We start from the raw sequence: 20,037 nt of genomic DNA, 5'->3' as shown, positions 1-20,037 counted from the left end.
TATGTGACCCTGAGCAAGTCACTTCATCTCTCTGAGCCCTGGTGTCCTTATCTGTATAACAGGGATCACGAGAGTGCCTACTTCACAGGGCTGCGCTGGGACTCTGGGAGGCCAGATGCGGGGGCTCTGGGGCTGCCCGCCACGGGTAGGTCCCCCTCTGTCTCTGACAGGCCGTGCGGCCTTAGGTAAGTGCCTTCAACTCCCAGTTTCCTCCTCTGTCAAATGAGGCTAATAGCAGACTCTGTCCCCTAGGGCCTGGTCAGGACACAGTAAAGCAGTCAGGGTAAAGCCCCGTGATGTGAGCAGAGGTCCTGCCGCAGGCTCTCAGGCCTAGGCCACCCTGGAAGAGGGACAGGAACGTCGGACGTCTCCAGCCACAGGGCCGGAGGTCACTTCCTGGAGGCCACCCCCGTGGGGGGTCCAGCTCCTGGCGGCCTGCGGGGAGCAGATCACCAGCGGTTTCATCCCTTGCGCTCGGTCTGATGAAATATTTATAGCAGGCCGTGTTTTTGAGCAAGGCTAGGGAAGCATCTGTGGGTCGTCCCTCCCAGCATAGGCCGGGCTGCTGATGAGCAGGCCGTGGGGATGAGGAGATAGGAGCTCGTGAATAAATCATCGCAGGATCTGGGCTAATGGCCTGGCCGTGGGGCAGCGCGTGCAATTAGTGCGCTAATTGTCCGGAGAGGGTGACTTCTGCGTGGGCAGGGCCCAGGGTCCCCTGGTTTGCAGAGTGCCTGGTGTCTGGGGCGCCCTCTGCTGGAGCTCAGTGATTCTGACTGTGGGCTCTCCCCATATCTGGCGGTCAGGGCCCTGGGCGCCCACCTCATCCCAACTTGCTGTCCTCTGAGGGGGGCTCCCAGGCTTCTGAAGGGGTCTTGCACTGGGGATACTCAGCAAGCTGGGCCACATATGGGACCTTGGACCAGCATCTCACCTCCTGGCAGCGCTTGGCTAGCTCAGGGGCTGGGTGGGGTAGCTGTGAGCAGAACCTGGGGGCTCAGGGGTCTGCGCTTTGCCCCCTCCCAGCACCCCAGCCCCTTTCTTTTCCCAGTCTTTGTGTTCAGTGGTTTGGGTTTCTTTTTTTTTTCCCTTTGAACGAAGGCTGTCCCAGCTTAGCCAGCTCCTGCCCTGTTGCCAAGGTGACCAGACCATCTCTGCCATCCCATGGCCCCTGCCAACCAGTGCTGGGCGAGGAACTATAGTGCATGCACGTGCACCTGCCCCAAGCACACATGCACGTGTGTGCCACGCCTCGTAAAGCTTGAACATATATATAACACATGTGCAAGAGCAGACACGAACAGACCTACGGCCATGGTGTCCAACCCCTGTACAAACGTCGGCACACATTGTCCCTGGGAAGGCGCAGGCCCACGTCTGTGCACACACTGCACATGCAGTAGACCCCACACGCAGCCCTGTGTTCCTGCAAAAGAGCAGGGGTGCACCGCCTGTGGGAGACCCGAGTGGGCGTGGCTGTCCACTTCACCCCTCGCACTTCTGCTCACAGCTAACTCTCCTCCGGTCCCCGGAGCTGTCTGCAGGGGCACTCTTGAGGACAAACATCTCCTAAACTGCACCTCCCTGGCTCTGTACCCCTTGGCGGGGTGGAGAGCCTCGGGCCACTGCAGCCCCTGCCTCCCCGGAGCACCACAGACCACTTCGGGGACTTCCTTGCCCTTTGGGGGGATAACCAAGATTCGAGCTCTAGGCACCAACAGGCTGGAGCCTAGGTGTCCCTGGAGGGACTCGCTCAGCAGCACTCCTGTGACTTGCTGCCATCCTTCTCCTGCTTTTTCCGCACGCCCAGGATCACCTCCTAAATAAACTTCCAGCTCCTAAATCCTTCCCTCAAGATCTGTTTCTGTGGGGTCAGGTGCCTACAGATCACTGACATTTCTAGAAAAGCATGCGCCCAACCCCCGGACCTGATGTCCACACAAGGCTGTGCCCACACACAAGCACCTTCTGTGTGCTGGACCCCGGTGGGAGCACTCGGCACACACTACCTCTGTTAAGTTCCCAGCGGCTGCTCCAGGCAGGCTGTAGAATTAGGCCTGTCTGACCGGTGTGGAAATGGAGGCAAGGATTAATCCCGAGATTGTATGTCTTCCAGGTGGAGGCAGGGCAAGCTGGAGCAGGCAGGGCCGTGACCAGTGTGGGGGGATCTCCAGCCCCCCCAGCATCTCCCTCTGGCTGGCAGATGCTGGTCTGAGAACGGGAGTCGAAAGCAGCCTTGTTCCTCCTCCCAGCTGTGGGCCATGCAGCCTGGCCCGTGGGCCCACATGACCTCTCCAGAATGCATCACCAAAGGAGGAGGCGGCCCTCCAGCGCTGATTGGCCCATGGCTTTGCCGTGCTGGGGTCTCTCTCGGACCCTGGTTCTTCTTCTAGGATAGGACATGTGGGCAGTGGCACACACATGGTGTATTACCTAAAAGCTTCAGGCATGGGAAAGCTTTTCCGGGGGTTCTCTCTCAGGCCAGAGACCCACTGGGCACACCCCCTGCTCTGGGACAGATGCCCCCAAACCTACCTTATCCTCTTGGATGCAGGCTCAGAGAGGGCCAGTGGCTCAGGGTCACACAGCAGGAGGCAAACAGGGTTCAGACACCAGTGAGCTCCCCACAGCACCAGTCAGCTCTGAAGGAGGGGCAGACAGCGGCTCACAGCCAGGGAAGGGTCACTGTAGGAGGTGGTCCCGAGGCACCTGGAGAGACTGGGGTTTGTTCTAGAGACATTAGGGCCATGCTCGTGTGGTCAAGTCCAGGGTCTGTGTTCCTGTGGCCCTGGAAGGCCTGGGTTCTCGTGCCCTCTGCTGTGGGCACCAGCCATGTGACCCTAGGCAGGGTGCTCACCCTTCCTGAGTTCATCTCCAGCCTCTGTCAAGAGGCACGATACCATGAACTGAAGCAGCCTAGGTCACAGTTTTCGGCATGCCTGATGCACGGTGGGGCTGCCTTTCCTATGTGCTGGGGTTGGAGAAGCGTGTGTGTGGATGAAGCTGGGGTAAGGCTGCTCTGGGGGCGGCTCTGGGTCCTTTCCTACCCCCAGCTTCAGTCTCATTGTGACACTGGCCCAAGAAGAGCCTGCACCTCACCCAGGACTAGACGAGGGAATGCATGGAAGAAGATGCTGTCAGTGCTCTTCTCTGTGTTCCAGAGAATTCCTCAGGTGTGTGCTCCTGGGCTGGGCCCCAGCAGGAGTCCCGGGTAACTCTGGGTTTAACCTGGGACATCATAGTCATAGGCTGAGGCCCCGCCCAGGCAGTCTCAGGCCTCATCTTGCCCCCCCTTACTGGCCCTCCTCCCTTGGACTGTAGCTCCTTGCCTCGGACCTGTGCGTTTGCTGTTCCCCGTGGAGGCCTGGCTTTCTCCCCGCATCCAGACCACACTTCCCCCAGTGGCTGGACAGCCTCGGTGTGGCCCGAATCGTTGTTTGTTCCTTTTTTTCTGAAATGTCTGTTATGAACCCCCCGGGGGGGGGTAGGGGCTTTTCACCCCGTTCACAGGACACCCTGTATAGGGCATCTCTGGAGGCGGTGCTCGCTGCAGACAGGCCTGGGGAACAGACGCATGACTGAGGGACCGCGATGGCCCAGGTGACGTCACCATGTCACACAGGAGGCCCCAGGCCCAAGCCGGCTGGCTGGGGACGGCTTTGAGGTCCACTTGCTCGGGATAATATTCCTGAATGCACGAGGGAACCCACAGAGGACCACAAAGGGAAGCAGACATAGGAACTGTTTATCAGCACGTGTGGCCCGGTCATCAGCACGTGGTGGCTCAGGACGCCTTTGACAGCGAGAGCTGGTGGGGGCCCCAGGACTGACTGCACTGGGCACCATGCTGCCAGCCTTCACTGCTTCCACTTGTCACCGAGGGAGCGGTACATTTTGCAGAGAGAAAGGGGGAAAGTTCATGGGTTTTTCCCATCAAGTTCAGAGAACCCGGGATTTCATTTTTGGGCACCAGGTAGGACCTGCTGGAACATGCTATGGTGTGGCAGGGACTACACAGCCCTGCACCCCCCCTCCCTGCCCCACAGTGTCCTCCAGACCCCTCGGCTCCCCGCTACCCCCTGCCAGGCTCCTTTGTTTGGCTTCTGGTGTCCCTGAGCAGCCCTCCTGAGGGCTTAGGGACCAACCCGGTTGTCCTGCGCAGTGGCCTCTGCTTCTGTTTTGTGGCCACGGCTGGGGGGGGAGCAGGCTTCGCTGCACCCTCGGTGCCACCTGCCTGGCTGCTCTGGGGAGGCGGGCGTGGGGATGTGTCCCAGCAGGTGGGAGGACCCCCCGACACCCTGAGGCTTGTCCCGGGGCCTCCCTGCTGCCACGGCAGAAAGCTGACGTTTCCGGGGCTGTGGGCTTGCCAGAGCTCAGAGGGAGCTCTGATGATGGCAGCCTGGTCTGTGCTCCCTGCGGGCCCCTGTTCCCTGTGGGGCCTCGCTGCTGTGAGCAGTCAGTAGGGGAAGGAGGTGGGAGACTCCCATCAGGCCACAGCCTTCTCCCTGAGACAGAATGAACAAGACCCAGAAGAACTTCTCATTGGGCCGATGGGAAACTGAGGCCCAGACAGGGCAAGGTCCCATGATGAATTGAGACTGAAGGGGTCTTGGGGTGGACCGCCGCCACGCCTGCAGTCTTGTGGTGTGGGCCTTGAGAGTACTCCTGGGTCACAGTGGCCAATTCGCGAGGGGGCTTCTGAGGTCCTTAGTCTCTTCCAGAACCCGATCTCCATGCTCAGGGCAGTCAGACCCAGGCTCTGCCTTCAGGGGGCCCCTGGCCTGGTGGGGAAGCCTGGGAGGGACAGGTCACTGTCACTCAGGATGGTCTGATCAAGGACAGAGGGAAGCACAAGTGGTGGGGGCTTGGAAGTGGGTGTTGAAGGATGCATAGGAGTTTGTGGGAGAATGAGGAAGAGAGGGCACTGGGCAGAGGGTCTGGCATGTGGCAAGGCAGGGAGGTGGGAAGCACCACTACTGGGACATGGGTTATTACTGCCCCTGGCTGCTGAGCAAGAAGAGGCCCGGGTGCCCCCATCTATCCCACTGCCTGTGTGTCCCCAGCCAAGTCCTCTTTCTGAGCTGTTCCTGTCTCTTCTCGCTTCCTCTCTTCTCTCTGACACACTCAGCTCCAGCCCTCCCAACCTCCCTCCAGTTCCTTGAACACATGGAGCAACAGTCCAGCCTCAGGGCCTTCTTTCTTGCTGTTCCCACTTCCAGGAACACTGTTCCCACAATCTCTCCTTGTGCCACTCTCAAGTCAAATGTCACAATTTCCTGGAAGACCTGTAGAATAGGGCCCACCTTGCTCCCCCCAGCATGTTTTTTGCCTGTCTTGCTCCATGTGAGTGTCAGCCCCACGGACCCCGTCCGCACACAGTGGAGGCTCGGTAGATGCCTGCTGAGTGAGTAAGTGTTAGGTGTGATTCTTGTGAGGAGGAGAAGGCCCGGGGCCTTGGCAGTGTGCCCAGGCCTGAGCTAGGGTGAAGGGACGGTCCTTCTAGAAAGCCCCCTCCGCTTTCCTGGACTCCTGATCATAGAGCTCAGCCTCCCATCTATGCCAGGCCCCTCAGAGGTCTGTCAGGCCGCCCCAGGGCATTTTCTGTTCCCCAAATAAGCCGAATTTACCAAAAGGGGAGGAAAAAAGGGGGAAGAGGAACATCTGTCTCTGTGTCCCCCCAGCAGAGCGTTGGAGTCTCAGGGGGGCTGGGGCCAGGGCTCAGGGTCTGATCCTGCCCAGCCTTATCTAGACAGACCGCGCATGGTGCCCAGCCTGTTATGAAGAAACACAGGTCGCAAGGTGGGGCTGTTTCCCTCATGGGGGGATGGCAGTTCTGGAGGGCTCATTGGGGAGGTGGTGGCTGGAGCAGACAGACAACTGGCTCTGAGACTCAGCTCACAGATGGGTAACCCTGGACATGACCATGCTCCTCTCTGTGCCCTCTGTCAAAAATGCTTGTGGAACATTCTCTGATGCAATGACAGGTACTCAGCCAAAGCCGGGCACTGTGTTCCAGGGCCCAAGACATGGGAGGACTTGGCAAAGAGCAACAGGGGACCCGGAGAAATCTTGAAAGGCTTTATAGAGGAGGTCCTTCGTGCTTGAAGGCTACATGGAGTTCTGGAAGGCAGCTCAAGACATTCCCCTGGGAGGGGCCCCCTCATGCTGAGGCTCTGAGGCATGGACATTCTTGAGTCATCAGTTGCTGGGGGTCACACGATCTTCAGTGGAGAGCCTACCTCTAGCACTGTGTTCATTCCTATCATGTCCTTTTCTGTTGTTGATTTATAAGAACTCTTTGTATATTAAGTGCACCAGTCTTCTTTATAGTAAATGTTTTCACTTGCCTTTTTTGCTTATGATGGGTTTTGATAAACAACATCATAAATATTTTTATGTTGGTAAGTTTTCCTCCCTTATCTTTCATGGTCTTCCTTGTGCCAGGCTGTTCTCATTACTTTCTCTCAGGTCTTTGTTCTCCTGTGAACATGCTGGGTGCTTGGGAGATGTCTGAGTCTCCAATTAAGTTGAAGCTTGAAACATTACAGCTTTAAGAAAAATAGAGGCCACGGTGCCTTTGCTCACTGTGTACCTCCCCCTGGGGTTCCTTCCCATTCTTTCTATCTGTTCCTTCCTTCCTGCCTGGAGTGAGGTCCAGCCCAGGCCCTCCAGGGGCCCATGCCCCCTCTCTAGAGTGAGTTGGGCCCCAGGTATGTGGTGATGGGAGGCAGTGGGGAACCAGGAAATTTCCAGTTGGGCAACCTCCGTGTATTAACTTGGTGAAACCCCATGAGATGATACCACTATTAATCCCATTTTACAAGTCAGAAGATGGGCTCAGAGAGGGTATATGACTTGCCCCAGGTCACACAGGAAGGGACAGAGATAGGATTTGAACCCAGGCCATATTGCCCCGACTCATACTTTCAAGTTTCATTCTGACACCTCATTGCCCTTGGGATCAAGTCCAAGGTCATTAGTATGATATCTGGCACCTCTCAGGTCCTCAGTTTCTTCATCTGTCAGTGTCACTCCTTGGCCCCAGCGCCTACGCACACAGGACTTCTCTGTTAGTAGGATGATGATGTCCCCGTCTGTCTCTCTACACCCTCTTCAGCCCCAAATCCTTTAGGATTCTGGAATGTTGGGCTTGGAAGGGCCAGCCCCTGGGGTTGTAGATAGGAACAGGAGGCTCAGAGGTGGGGAGAGGCTTGCCCAAAGCCCAGTGTGTGAGGAGCAGAGCCCCATATGCACCGTGACCTGTGGGACTCTAGGTGGTACTGACAGCACTGCGGTCCATCTCGGGCTGGGCTTTCTCCTGTTGCTCCCTCCAGGAAGCCCCCCTGCACCCCGGCTGGGTTAGCCGTCTGTCCTGGGCGCCGAGGGCTCTGACTGTGGCTCTGAGCCAGCCTTGTTGTGACTGCTGGTTTACTCACTATCTCCCTTGCTTGGCAGGGCACCCCACGAGGACAGGCATTTGCTGGTCCATCCATGTCACTGGGGCCCAGCTGAGCCCAGCCTGAGCAGGCCCTCAGGAAGGGCTGACTGTAAGAGGGAGGCCCAGAGAGGGACAGACACCTGCCCCGAGACCCTTTAAGTCCCACATGCTCCTGGGATGGGAGATTTGGGACAGGTCTCTAATGGCCACTCTAGCAGAGAGCTCCCAGGGACCTCTGTCCTCGGCTACACCCAGAGGCCTGGGGCCAAGGACACCCTGTCTCCCTCCCATCCCCACCTGCTGTAGAAGGATGTTCTCAAGATAAAAATACCCTCCAAAACATTCCCCAGTGTCTGGCATGACCTGTCGTCCATCCTGGGGGCCAGAAGCTCCTGCCCTGGCTTCACCTTGGGGCTCAGAAGGCAGATGTCCACTTCTGCTGGCCATTTGGCCCAGCTTGTCCCTGGATCAGTGTGTGTAGCCCTGTCACCAGGCCGTGGAGCAGGAGTGGCCTGAGGGTTGCCTGCGGTGGCAGCTGCAGCATCTGCTGGGCACAGAGGACGGAGGTGGCCAGGCTCCAGGTTCTGCCAGCTCCTGGTTCTCCTGCTTCCCGGCCTCTTGGGGTGCATCTGGAGAGGGTCACACGGGACTGCGTGGGAGGGCAAGGGATACATAGGCCACCTTTCCATCCTCTCGGGAATCTCCATGTCTGCTCTCAGAGCTGGCAAGAGAACGTTCCAGAGAACCCTGGAGGGATTGGCCCTTACCCCAGGTCTGCACCGGGACAGGGCCTCCCTTTGCTCCCCTGACTGTGCAGAGGTAGATGGGCTGTACCTCTTCTGCAAATGAGGAGGTTGAGGCCCAGGAAGGGCCCTTCTTGAGCTGGGGTCATCCAGGCCTTGGCTTAGGGAATCGGGACTCGCTGACACCCTCGCGCCCCCCCCCACCCCCCAGGGAGGACTGAGGTCCAGGGTGGTGACAACTGCCTCCTGCAGGGCCCTGCTGCTCCAGGCCCTGTGCCCAGAGCTCACCTCCCTCACCACACTGAATTGCATGGGCACATCCGCTGGGCCGGCGTCATCAGCCCATTTTGTGGAGGAGGAAGCTGGGCCTCAGGAAGGGGAAATGCCTTGCCCTGTCCCCAGGCAGTTTTAGCCCTGGCCTTGGCTGACAGCCTGGCACTGGCAGGGGGAAGTGGGGAAGCTTCAGGGTCCATCCAGGCCCTGCCCTCACTGCTGGGAGTCTGAGGGCCAGTCTGGCCTGCCTGGGCTCGGGCTGCTCCCATGTTATGTGCAAGCCCCACCCCACTCCCCAACCGATCCAATCTGGGACCGTGCCCATGACCCAGGAAAGCATTTGGTGAACTTCCGAGGTTTGAATTCACATCATGGGCTGCTGTGGTCCTCTCAGGGGAGCAGGTGGAGCACTGGACAGGGTGTCCAGAGACCTGAGTTCCTTTCTCCAAACTGCGGCTCACTCAGTGGCTTTGTGATCTTGGGCCAGTCACTTCTCTGCTCTGAGCCTCTGTTTCCCTGGAGAATGGAACTAATTTGCCCCCCTCACAGGTGAGAACACATGTGATTGGGTTTGTGGGTCTGGGGAAAGCCCCTTTAGGAACTAGGGCATCGGAAACAAGGCTGAGAGAGCCTGGGACTGGCCAGAGGACCAAACAGGCCCACAGGAAGTGGGGTGGGCTGGACCGTCTCGCATCCTTCCCCCTAAAAGATTGTCCTGTGACAGCTCATCTTTTGGAGTTCCAGCTCCAGGTGACCCAGGGCAAGTGACTTAGCCTCTGTGAGCCCCAATTTCTCTGTCTGTGCAGCCGGGACAAGAAGCCCTCCCTCAAGGTGACACTGAATGCTGGAGTAACTGAAGACAGGAGCTGGACCCTCAGGCCAGGCACAGTGTCGGCCCATTCTAGGGGAAGGGCAAATATCAGGGATTTGGGCACAAGTCTTTGCCATGGAGATTCCCAGTGTGATGTGGGTCTATATAGAGCCTTCCTGGGCCTCCATTTCCCCATCACTTCCAGAGTGTCAGGGCTGAGAGAGGAGCCCTGCAGACCCACAGCCACTGCTCAGGGAATGGTGAGGGATGGGGCAGCAGGGGGCTGAGGACAGGGAGTCTTGAGGCAAGAGCCTGGAAGGTGAAAAGGGACCAGAAGGACATTCCCTTATGGAGTGAACAGAGGCCCAGAAGGGGGAAGTGAGTCACCCAAGGTCACACAGCTTGTGATGGGCAGAGGACTTGAACCCAGGTCTGTGTGCCTCTAAACCCATCGCTGTCACCTGCCCCAGGAGGCTTATGATGTGGGGGTGACTCACCCACAGTGCCCTTGATCCCAGCCAGAAAAGCCAGTGCGACAGTGGACGGCAGCCAGCTCAGCTGTGAAGGGGTGGGGCTCTGTGGCCTCGGTGGCTGGGAGGTGGGGGAAGGTGAGGGGGCCTGCCTCTGGAAACTCACGGAGGGCCCTCCCGCCACACTGTCCTCCCAGCCACACAGCACGCTGGGGAGAAAAGCAGGGGCCCCTTTGACAGTGGGAAAAGCGAGGCTTCTGGGTTGCTGAGATGACATAGGGTGTGTGTATGCCCAAGGCAAGTGTCTGACAGGTTACTAACATGCACCCATCCGTAGAGACATTTATGCACCCATGCACTCATCTGTAAATTCATCTGTCCCGCTCACTGAGCCACTGCATCCATCCACCCATCCATGCATTCACCTGCTCCTCTCCCCACCTACTCATCCGTCTGTCTAGCATCCGCCATCCACATGGCCACCCACCCATCTGTCCATCTGTAATCCACCACACACCCACACACGCACCCATAATCCACTCACCCACCCATCCGTCCATAATCCAGCCATAGACACACCCACCTACCTACCCATCATCCATCCATCTATCCATGATCCATCCATCCGTCTGTCCTTCTGTCCTTCTGTCCGTCCGTGCTTGAACCCTGTGGTTGGCACTGGGAAGGCTCTGTAGGTGGTGGCTAGGAGCGTAGGTTAGGGACCTGAGTTCCTCTGTGACCTTGGGGAAATGACCGCACTGCCCACCTCTCTGGAATGAGAACAGGGGTGGTTCCAACCCTGCGGCGTTGTTGTGAGGATAACATGAGCTAATGTCCCTGTGACACCTACCACAGTGTCTGGCAATCAGTGGGCACTCCGTAATTACCAGCTGTAATTTTCTCCGGGGACCCATCCCGTTCTGCCCTCCGCTGGTTTGGAACGGTTTCATAGACAGACTCGCAAGCTGCGAAAGTGTGGGTGTCAGAGGTGTGGGCCGGAGGCCTCTCCCACCTTTCACGGGACCCCGAGGGAAGCAGCTGAAATGTGGGTTTAGGTGGAAATCTCAGACTTTGGAGCCGTTGTGAGGAGAGCAGCACCATCTATAGTAATTCGGCTTTGCTCTGTTAACTTTAGGGTCCTGTAGTGACCGATTCTTCTCCAGCTGGGGCCTGGGAAATGGCAGCTGCTGCTGACACAGCCTTGAAGACAGCCACTTGCCTGCTCAGCACCGTTACTTAGAAGATAGGAATCAAGAGGTAAATGGAGGTCACCGATGGGCACCGATCCATCTAGCCATCCAGCAAGCAGACACTCATCTGTCTACTTGCCTGTCCCGCTCCCCTCCAGCCTCTCCTTAACCCGCTGTCGGCCTAGTTCCACACACCCCCTATCCACCTGCCGCCCACCCACCTGTGCACTCACCTGCCCAGCGCATCCAGCCGTCTTTCCTTCCACGTATTTCACCCATTTCCCGGCCAGTCACCCACCATCCCAGCCACTCACCCGTGCACCCAAATACCACTGTGTCCTTCCATCCACCACCCATCCATCTGGCTGTCCATCTGTCTGCTCATCTGCCTGCCCGCCCACCCGTCCGTCTCTTCATCCAGCCACTAAGCCATCCACCCAAGTCATTGAATTATTTTCTGTCCGCCGAACCCGTCCATCTTCCTGGCTACCACCCATCCGCCTGTCCACCCGTCAGTCCCATGTACTCATCATGTCCCTGACCGCCCACCTGTGCACGTGTCGTTCACCTCATCCGTCCATCGCGTTCCTCACCCATCTGCTTCTCCGCTGTGCGTTCCCTCCTCCCTTCGTGTGGTCGGTGAGTGCTCCCTCTGAGCCAGGCCTGCTCCAGCCTCTCCGGGCCTCCGAGGTTGGCCAGCGATGCGGCCTGGGCCAGGGCAACTCTCACACCAGGTAGAAGGTGGCTTCCGGCCGTAACAGGAAGAGCCTGGGGCCGGAGGATCCGAAAAGGTTCTGTAGTTCTGCTGATCCTTGACAGATGGGAGGAGTCTGAAGATTCACTTTAGCTGTGATCTGGGGGTCGGAGAACTTGGGTCAGAGAGGCGCCACAGCATAGCCCATTAGAGGCCTGCTGGTGTGTCCAGACAGGAGTGGCCTGGACTGGAGGGAGGATGTAGGTGATTAGATGGTGGACGGTTTTGAGAAATCAGGAGTCAAACCACACAGGACCTGCTGAGGGAGTGGGTATGGAGGCTGGAGGAGAGAGGAGACCGGGCTTCCGGCTCAGACAACTGGGGAAGTGGTCAGGTTGCCAAACGACCCTAGGAGGAGGGACAGGAGAAGGGGGAGGGGGAGGAGGAGGTCGGAGGAGCAGGAGAAAGGGGGAGAGTAAGGATGAGAAGGGGCAGGAGGAAGGGGAGGGGAGGGGGACCAAGGAAGAGGAGGGGGAGGGGGAGGCAGGGGAGGAGGAGAGGGAGGAGGAGGGGAACAGGAGGAGGGAAGAGGTTTGGGAGAAGAGGAGGAGCCCCACTGGCCAGTGGTGCTGGGGGACATCTGGGAGAGGAGGCTTGGGTCTGGGGAGGCACTGTAGACCAGGCACCCAGAGTACACTTGTCGGGGGCAGGGAGCTGCCCCCTCCAGGAAGCCTGCTCTGGGAGCGCTCATTCCCTAGCTGTTCTGATGTGGGAGCCGAGCACGGGCCAGCGGCCAGAGAGAGCTTTCGGGCTAAAAGCCTAGTGTCAGTGGTTGGAAATGGAGCAGGCAGGCCCTGAGGTGGTGAGGGCCCGGGGTGCAGGGGGAGCAGTGACCATCTCCACTGTCCTACTAGTCTGGCCCTTTCTCTCCTTGCGCCCAGCATGGGCTTGGCACAGAAAACCTGCACTGTGTAGACTCTGAACGTGTGTAGGCCGTGGTGTGCATTGCGGGCTGAGGTGGTCTGTGCTCTGGGGAGGGGAAGGGAATTTGTCCTGGAAGGGGCCAAGGAGATGGTCGTCTTCTTCCCCAGTGTGAGAATGGAAATGGTGCCCCCAGCCCTCCGGCTCCCCTCCACGCCAACCTCGGCCTCCTCAAGGGCCCCTGGGTGCCCCCCTCGCTCCCTGGTGCCCCCCACCACCAGCAGGCCCTTGGCCCTTGCTGTGCGCTCCCTGCCCCCGCCTGGCCCCTGTTCTCACTTCCTGTGTGACAGAGTCCCAGAGCCCTGCTTGGAGCCTCAGTCTCCTTGCCTGCAACTTGAAGATTGGATTCATCAAGCTCTCTCGCTTGATGAAGATAAAGATGTCGGCAGTTCCTAGAGTAGGAGAGTTGCAGAGGCTGTCCCGGGACACGGGGGAGGTGTTGGCAGCTGCCCGCAGGCCACGCACTGGCTGTCCCGGAACCGCGGGGTCTCCGAGGAGTTTTTTCCCATTGTAGGCTTTGATAACAAGGTAGTGAGTGCCCCATCCCATGACGTTCCAAGCATGGGCCCTGGGTCACGGGCACCTGTGAGGGGCTCACCTCTGCTTTCAGTGCCGAGATTCGGGGCTATCTGTCTGTCTTACTGGCACACAGTTCGGGGCCTGAAGGACTGAGACAGGAACTCAGTGTCAGGCTTGTGGTGTGACCCTGGGGCCTGGGGGCGGCAGGGGTTGGTCTCTCTCCCACCTTCTAGACTGGGAACTTGCTGCTTAGGGACCATGTGACTCTGGGCAAGTGACTCAGTCTGAGCTTCAGTTTCTTCACCTGGAAAATGGGGATAATAGTCATAAGGTTGTTGCAGGGATTAAGTGAGGTCACTGGGGCTCCTCGAACCGGGCCGGGCACACAGAGAGCGCACAGCAGGCACTGGTTAGTGCGCTCCTGCCTCCGAAGCACTCCAGCCAGCGGAAAGGCTTGGGTGGGGGGGGGCTTCAGCTCCTCCTGCTCTTGTAGCTAGTGCTTTCTTGACATCTGAGACTGGGGCCCCCGCCTTGCCCTCTTTCCCTGCCGGATGTTGCCGAAACCTGAGGTGCCCAGAGCCTCAGGGGACAGGCCATGGGGTGTCCTGCTCCATCCGGAGGCACCTCCCGGTGACTTCTGGGCCCCACCTTTGGGTCATGTGGTAGCTGCCTCTCTAAAAACTCCCAGCCCAGGCCCTGTTGTGCTCCAAACGCCCCAGTGGCTGGAGTCTGTCTGTGTCCACAGATCTGTGGTCGGCAGAGAAGTGGGCTCAAGAGACAGCAGGGCTGGGGACAGCTTCTCCGTCTCCCGGAGGTGTCTGGGTCTGCGCACTACACCGTCCCCTTCTCTGCCTGCCGGACTTGCCTCGCTATCCACCTTCAGTGTCGAAGTCACCTCATCTAGCTCAGGTAGCTCACCCCGGGGCCTCCCTCCCGCTTCCCTCCGGACAACGCCTCGGGTCCCTACTGGCTGACCTGGGCATCTACCAACAGTGATCCTAACCCTTGCCTTTACTGTCTCATCCAAGCCCACAAATTGCTTTGTGACTTGGGACAAATCTCAGCCTTAGTTCTCGAATCTATGAAATGGGGAGCCAGTCTCCTTACTTGCTGAGGCCTCTTGTAGCAAAACAAATCTAATAATATTTCTTTTCTGATCTAACTGTATGCATCCACTGAACAAGAGTGTAGGCAATAGGCCTGAGTATCCCTGGTTGGGGACGTTGTCCCACATTTCTTAAATCAAGTCTTTAAAGATCTCAAGGCTGCATGACCCTGCCACACCTGTGTTTGTCTATGTGGAGTGTCCTTGGGACGTTTGTCAAGTTTGTGGTTCTAGGGTTTCTACTCATGGGTCCTCTTCCGGATCTTTCTTTGTGGAGCTGCATTCACCAAGAGCCTGGGAGGGGCTCCCCACACCCCTAGCGTCACATGCACACACACAACACACACACACACACACACACACACACACACACATACACACATGGCAGATGGGGCCATGGAAAGCTGAGGACTGGACCGATACCTGGAGCTCCAACTCTATCTCTAAACCTTAGTTTCTGGGTGACTTTGGACAGTGACTCTGCTCATAGTCTCAGTTGCTAGCTGAGAAACAAGGGGGGCAAGTGTGAATGTGAACTTGTTGATTTTCTGTGTGGTTTGAGGAGGAACATCAACAGAAGAGGGGTTTCCCAAGCCTGTGTGACACAGTCTGGGTGGGTCCCAGGTGCCCAGCCCAGGGAGAAACACCAGGAGTCACCGCAGTTCCCTCCCTGGCCTGGGAGCTGGCCGGGTGCGGGGCTCCCCAGCTGATGGGAGCGGCACGCCAGGCTGGGCTCTCTGGCCTTTGATTCTTCTGATTCTGTCCCTTGCAGGCCTCGAGCTGCTCAGAGCCCCAGTTGGAGCAGCCATGACCCGCTGGACGTCCCTCAAGGCATCCAGGCCACATAAACCTGCCCCCTGTGGTCCAGTGGCCTGCCACCAGCATCTAAGTACCCGGGCCCTGGCCTCCTCCGCCAGGAGGGCCCAGGAATCTGGGGCTGAGCCATCTTCTCGGCGCAGTACCTGGGGTCCCCACCATCCCCGTCTCCCTGCCTCCTGGCCCAGGCAGAAGCAGCGTCCACCATCACAGCCCCAGGCCGCAGCTCCTCAGACCTATGGTGAGGTGGCCAGCTGGAGCAGCTGCGGGGGGCGGTGGCAGTGTGAGAAGAGGCCCCCGCAGGGCCTGACGTGCCCGCAGCAGGAGACCTCGCATTAGCTAGATTGGTTCGAATTTCAGCTCTCTTGCTTATTGGCTGTGTGGCTTTGGGGAAGTCACTTAACCTCTCTGAATCTCCATTCATGGTAGAAGTAATGATGGCAGCCACCTTCTTGGGGTTTTGCTACGATAATCTAAGACCATTTGCTAATGTGTCTGGCCTGCTTTCTCTGCAGTTTGAGGAGTGGGCAGTAAGGGCCGTGAGTGTTACATACGAGCCCACTCTGGGGATTCAGAAGCATCTGGCAATGGAGACAGACCCTAGGAGGGATGTGCAGCCTGGCTGCTCATGTGGACGTCTCCCTCACCCATCTCCCAGGTGTTTGAAGCAGAGGTCAGATGTTGCGTTCCCTCCGAGGCCCTGGCTGCACCTGGCCACACAGACAGGGGCTAAATCCCAGTGTTGCCTCCCCCTGGCTGTGTTGCTTCCAGTTTCTGGGTTTCTGGTGGGTGCTTGGCCCCCTGCCTCTGCTTCTGGACCGGCTGCCCTGGGACCTTCTTATCTGGGGCCTCATTGTCTTCTGGGCACTTGAGGGCTCCCAGACTTCTCTAACACTGGCCTCCTGGTGTGATCAGGTAGGGATTTGGGGTGGATGGGGTCCCCAGTGGTGGAGAGGAGTGTGCCCAACTCAGCGTCCCGCCCAGGCCAGCCGGCCAGGGTTCTCCCCCTCCTTTCAGCTGAGCCCTGCTGAACCAGGCTGAGGGCCTGAGCACCTGCAGCCCTGACGCTAAGGGCTAGATGGCCTCAGTGCCCACAGGGCCAGGTGGCACCATGGCTTCTGGCCTGCAGGTGCCTCGGCCTGGCACCAACAGGCCAGCCCGGAGCTGGTGGGGCCCTGGGGGAGGGGCTGCTGCCGGCCTGTCTGGGGGCTGAACATGGGTTATGGGCCTGAAAGCAGTGTGTCCGCCTGCAGGTGTCATGCCGTGGGACATGCGTGAGACTGCTTGGTGTGCATACGTGTGTGTGTGTGCGACAAGCCCACCAAGTGCTCCCCCGAATGGGCCAAGGACAGTGATGCTCTGAGTGTTCTCTAGATGCTGTCATTTAGAGCTGAGAAAGGCAGTGATGGGGAAGGCCGCTGGGATGGGGTCAGTCAGTGACCCCTCTGGGCACTCACCTGTGGACCCCCTCCTAGTTACGGATGGAGGCTGTGGTGTATGGGCACTGAGAGTGGGTGCCATGGGGCACAGGGCTCGAGCATCAGGAGGGCGTCCTTGGGGACAGGTTCTGCTCGAGGCCCGGGGGATGAGACAGCAGTAAACCACACAGCAAACTCACGACGCTCGGGAGGCCAGTGGTCTCATGGTGGGATCGGTGGGTGAGTGCGACCCCAGGCCTGTCCTTCCCGTTACTGTTACTACTGTTACAGGGTCAGAAGTCGGTGCTTTGGGGTTACCGTGAGGACCTGGGTGAGGGGTTACAGTCTCCCATGGGTTCAGGAAGCTGCTCCTGGGCATGGAGGCCAGGGACTGAGCGAGGTGAGGCAGCAGGAGGGTGTCCGGGCCGAGAGTGTGAGGGACCGGCCTGAGGAGCAGCGCACAGGCTGGGAGCTGCAGTGGGTGAGAGGAGGAGCCTGGACCTGAGAGCTGAGGGGCCCCAGACTCCATTCATGCGGGCCTCGCAGGTGCCAGCAGAGACTGGCTTTGGGTAGAGGACAGCCAGGCTCCCCTGCTGCCTCTGGACCAGGGTGGCGGCCGGAGCACAAAGGCTGGTGAGGCGGCCGCGATGCTGGTCCAGGTGGGTGATGACGGGGACTCAGGCCACGGTGGTGGGAGAAGAGGTAGGATTGTAAATACACTTTGGAAGCGGAGCCTTTGGTAGGGGGGCGCTCAGATGGGCTGACGATGAAGCCAAGGCTTTTGACCAGAGCTCCTGGGAAGCTCCAGGTCTGTTTTCCAAGCTGAGAAGGAGGGTGGGTGGTTGGCTGAGGAGGGAAGATGGAGAGCTCGGTGGGGGGTGAGTCGGGGTGCAGACGGCCACCCGCCATGGCCGAGGGCCCCGGGTGGGGGCAGAAGCCTGGGCCGGGCTGGCCTGCTCCGCCAGCCCCTCTGTCTTCTCTGTTGCAGGAGCCACCCCCCGTGGAGCCGGCCCGGGGGCGAGCCAGGGCCCCCCCATTCCCGGGATGACCTCGGCCGGCAGGGCCAACCCCTACAGTATCGTGTCATCGGAGGAGGACGGGCTGCACCTGGTCACCATGTCGGGGGCCAACGGCTTCGGCAACGGCAAGGTGCACACGCGGCGCCGGTGCCGGAATCGCTTCGTCAAGAAGAATGGCCAGTGCAACATCGAGTTCGCCAACATGGATGAGAAGTCGCAGCGCTACCTGGCCGACATGTTCACCACCTGCGTGGACATCCGCTGGCGCTACATGCTGCTCATCTTCTCGCTGGCCTTCCTCGCCTCCTGGCTCCTGTTCGGCGTCATCTTTTGGGTCATCGCCGTGGCGCACGGCGACCTGGAGCCAGCCGAGGGCCGTGGCCGCACGCCCTGCGTGATGCAGGTGCACGGCTTCATGGCGGCCTTCCTTTTCTCCATTGAGACACAGACCACCATCGGCTACGGGCTGCGCTGTGTGACGGAGGAGTGCCCGGTGGCCGTGTTCATGGTGGTGGCGCAGTCCATCGTGGGCTGCATCATCGACTCCTTCATGATCGGCGCCATCATGGCCAAGATGGCTCGGCCCAAGAAGCGTGCACAGACGCTGCTGTTCAGCCACAACGCGGTGGTGGCCCTGCGCGACGGCAAGCTCTGCCTCATGTGGCGTGTGGGCAACCTGCGCAAGAGCCACATCGTGGAGGCGCACGTGAGGGCCCAGCTCATCAAGCCGCGGGTCACCGAGGAGGGCGAGTACATCCCGCTGGACCAGATCGACATCGACGTTGGCTTCGACAAGGGCCTCGACCGCATCTTCCTCGTGTCCCCCATCACCATCCTGCATGAGATCGACGAGGCCAGCCCGCTGTTTGGCATCAGCCGGCAGGACTTGGAGACGGATGACTTCGAGATCGTGGTCATCCTGGAGGGCATGGTGGAGGCCACGGCCATGACCACGCAGGCCCGCAGCTCCTACCTGGCCAACGAGATCCTGTGGGGCCACCGCTTCGAGCCTGTTCTCTTCGAGGAGAAGAACCAGTACAAGATCGACTACTCCCACTTCCATAAGACCTATGAGGTGCCCTCCACACCCCGCTGCAGCGCCAAGGACCTGGTGGAGAACAAATTCCTGCTGCCCAGTGCCAACTCCTTCTGTTACGAGAACGAGCTGGCTTTCCTGAGCCGTGATGAGGAGGACGAGGCAGATGGAGACCAGGATGGCCGCAGCCCCCAGGCCCGGCATGACTTTGACAGACCTCAGGCCGGTGGTGGCGGCCTCGAGCAGCGGCCTTACAGACGGGAGTCAGAGATCTGAGCCACCATGGGCCAAGGTGCAGCATCCGCCCCGCCAGGGAGAGGCCCGGTGTCCCTCGAGGGCTCTGGGTTTGAGCAGAACGGGCCAGGTGCCCCGGTTGCAGACTCAGTAGCGTTTTAGATGTTTTATGTTTCTTCACAGTGGCCTGGGAAGGTTGGCGGGAGAATGGGCGACCAAAGCGGGCCGCCGCTGGCCTCAGAGGCCAGAGCAGGTGCAGGGAGGTAGCCTCTTGGGGTCCGGGCCAGGAGCCAGGGGCTTCTGTCTGAGGCTAGAACTGCGGCCTGCCCAGAGGTGGCTCAGTGGCCATCCAGCCTCTGTGGGTGAAGGCTGGCAGGCTGCAGGGCACCTCGCTGGTTTTTAACTTGGGGAGAAACACTGGTTTTGGCTTTCTCAACCGTAGCTTGAGTAAGACTGTTTACAAAAAAAAAAAAAAAAAAATTAACACGTGATTGAAAAAAAAATTTAATTTCTGGGGAGTATAAAAATGGACAGTGAGAATTCCATTGGTCTGCCGAGATGCAGGCGTTAGATGGGGGCTCCACGAGGTTCCCCGAGGCTGGACAGGCCTCTCCTCCATGAAGGCCGAGTGTGTGCCGGGCTGCGCTGTCCGCACAAGCGCAAGCGCGGGGCTCATCTGTGGTTCCTTCTGCTCACGGGCGGATTAGATGACGTTTGTGATGGAAAAACCAAGACCATGTTAATGATCATAATAAAAGCTTTCCAGAGTCACAGAGGTAGGGGTAGGGGCTGGGAAAAAAAACTAGCTTGAGCTTTTTGAGTTTGACTTTTGTACCTTAGAGGTGCGTCTCAGGGCTGGATATGGGACCTGCCTGCCATGGAGGGTCCGCTCTCCCCACCCCCACCAGATTTTCCTGTTTTACTTCTCTCCCTTTCTGCCCAATAGCCTCCACCCTTTCCACAGTGAGGGACTCTTGGAAAATGTTGGAGTAGATGGTTCGTGGGAAGGGAGGGCGGGTTCCCAGACGCCCAGGAAGCAGATTGGCCCTATTCCCACGGACCCCAGTGTGAGTCGTGCCTTAGAGACCCCAGGTGGGCCAGCCCCAGTTGTTTCTGTTTTACTCGGACTTGCCTGTCCACCCAGCTGCCCCTGATTCCACCACGAAGTCCTCACCAGCCTGTGTGTTTGCAGAGGCGGGCTGTCTTGGCCCGCTCTCTGCACCTGGGGCAGCCTAGGTGAGTGCAGGGGGGTCCCAGCCAGGCTGTCCCCGCTGAAGGGCGGAGGAATGA

The 20,037-nt window shown here is 59.0% G+C and overlaps 1 protein-coding gene across 5 annotated transcripts in view; it reads left to right on the top strand.

The window, feature by feature from the left end:
- Positions 1-19,541, top strand: part of KCNJ12 (potassium inwardly rectifying channel subfamily J member 12) — a 56,200-nt gene extending 36,659 nt beyond the window's left edge. Inside the window, exons 2-5 of one of the 5 annotated variants that reach the window (XM_080826848.1) lie at positions 10,871-10,992; positions 13,865-14,028; positions 14,997-15,281; positions 17,447-19,535. In XM_080826848.1, coding sequence (XP_080682974.1) covers positions 15,032-15,281; positions 17,447-18,789 — 1,593 coding nt within the window. In that variant the 5' untranslated portion in view covers positions 10,871-10,992; positions 13,865-14,028; positions 14,997-15,031 and the 3' untranslated portion in view covers positions 18,790-19,535. Of the gene's footprint in view, positions 1-10,870; positions 10,993-13,864; positions 14,029-14,996; positions 15,282-17,446 lie in introns of all 5 variants that reach the window. The other 4 variants (XR_013968187.1, XM_080826851.1, XM_080826849.1 and 1 more) reach the window with 4 other exon arrangements.
- The last annotated feature ends 496 nt before the right edge of the window (positions 19,542-20,037 follow it).

The sequence above is a fragment of the Martes martes genome (assembly GCF_963455335.1).
Source record: "Martes martes genome assembly, chromosome: 16".
NCBI lineage: Eukaryota > Metazoa > Chordata > Mammalia > Carnivora > Mustelidae > Martes > Martes martes.
The sequence above is the reverse complement of the archived record's forward strand: the minus strand, read 5'-3'. Positions and strand labels throughout refer to the sequence as shown.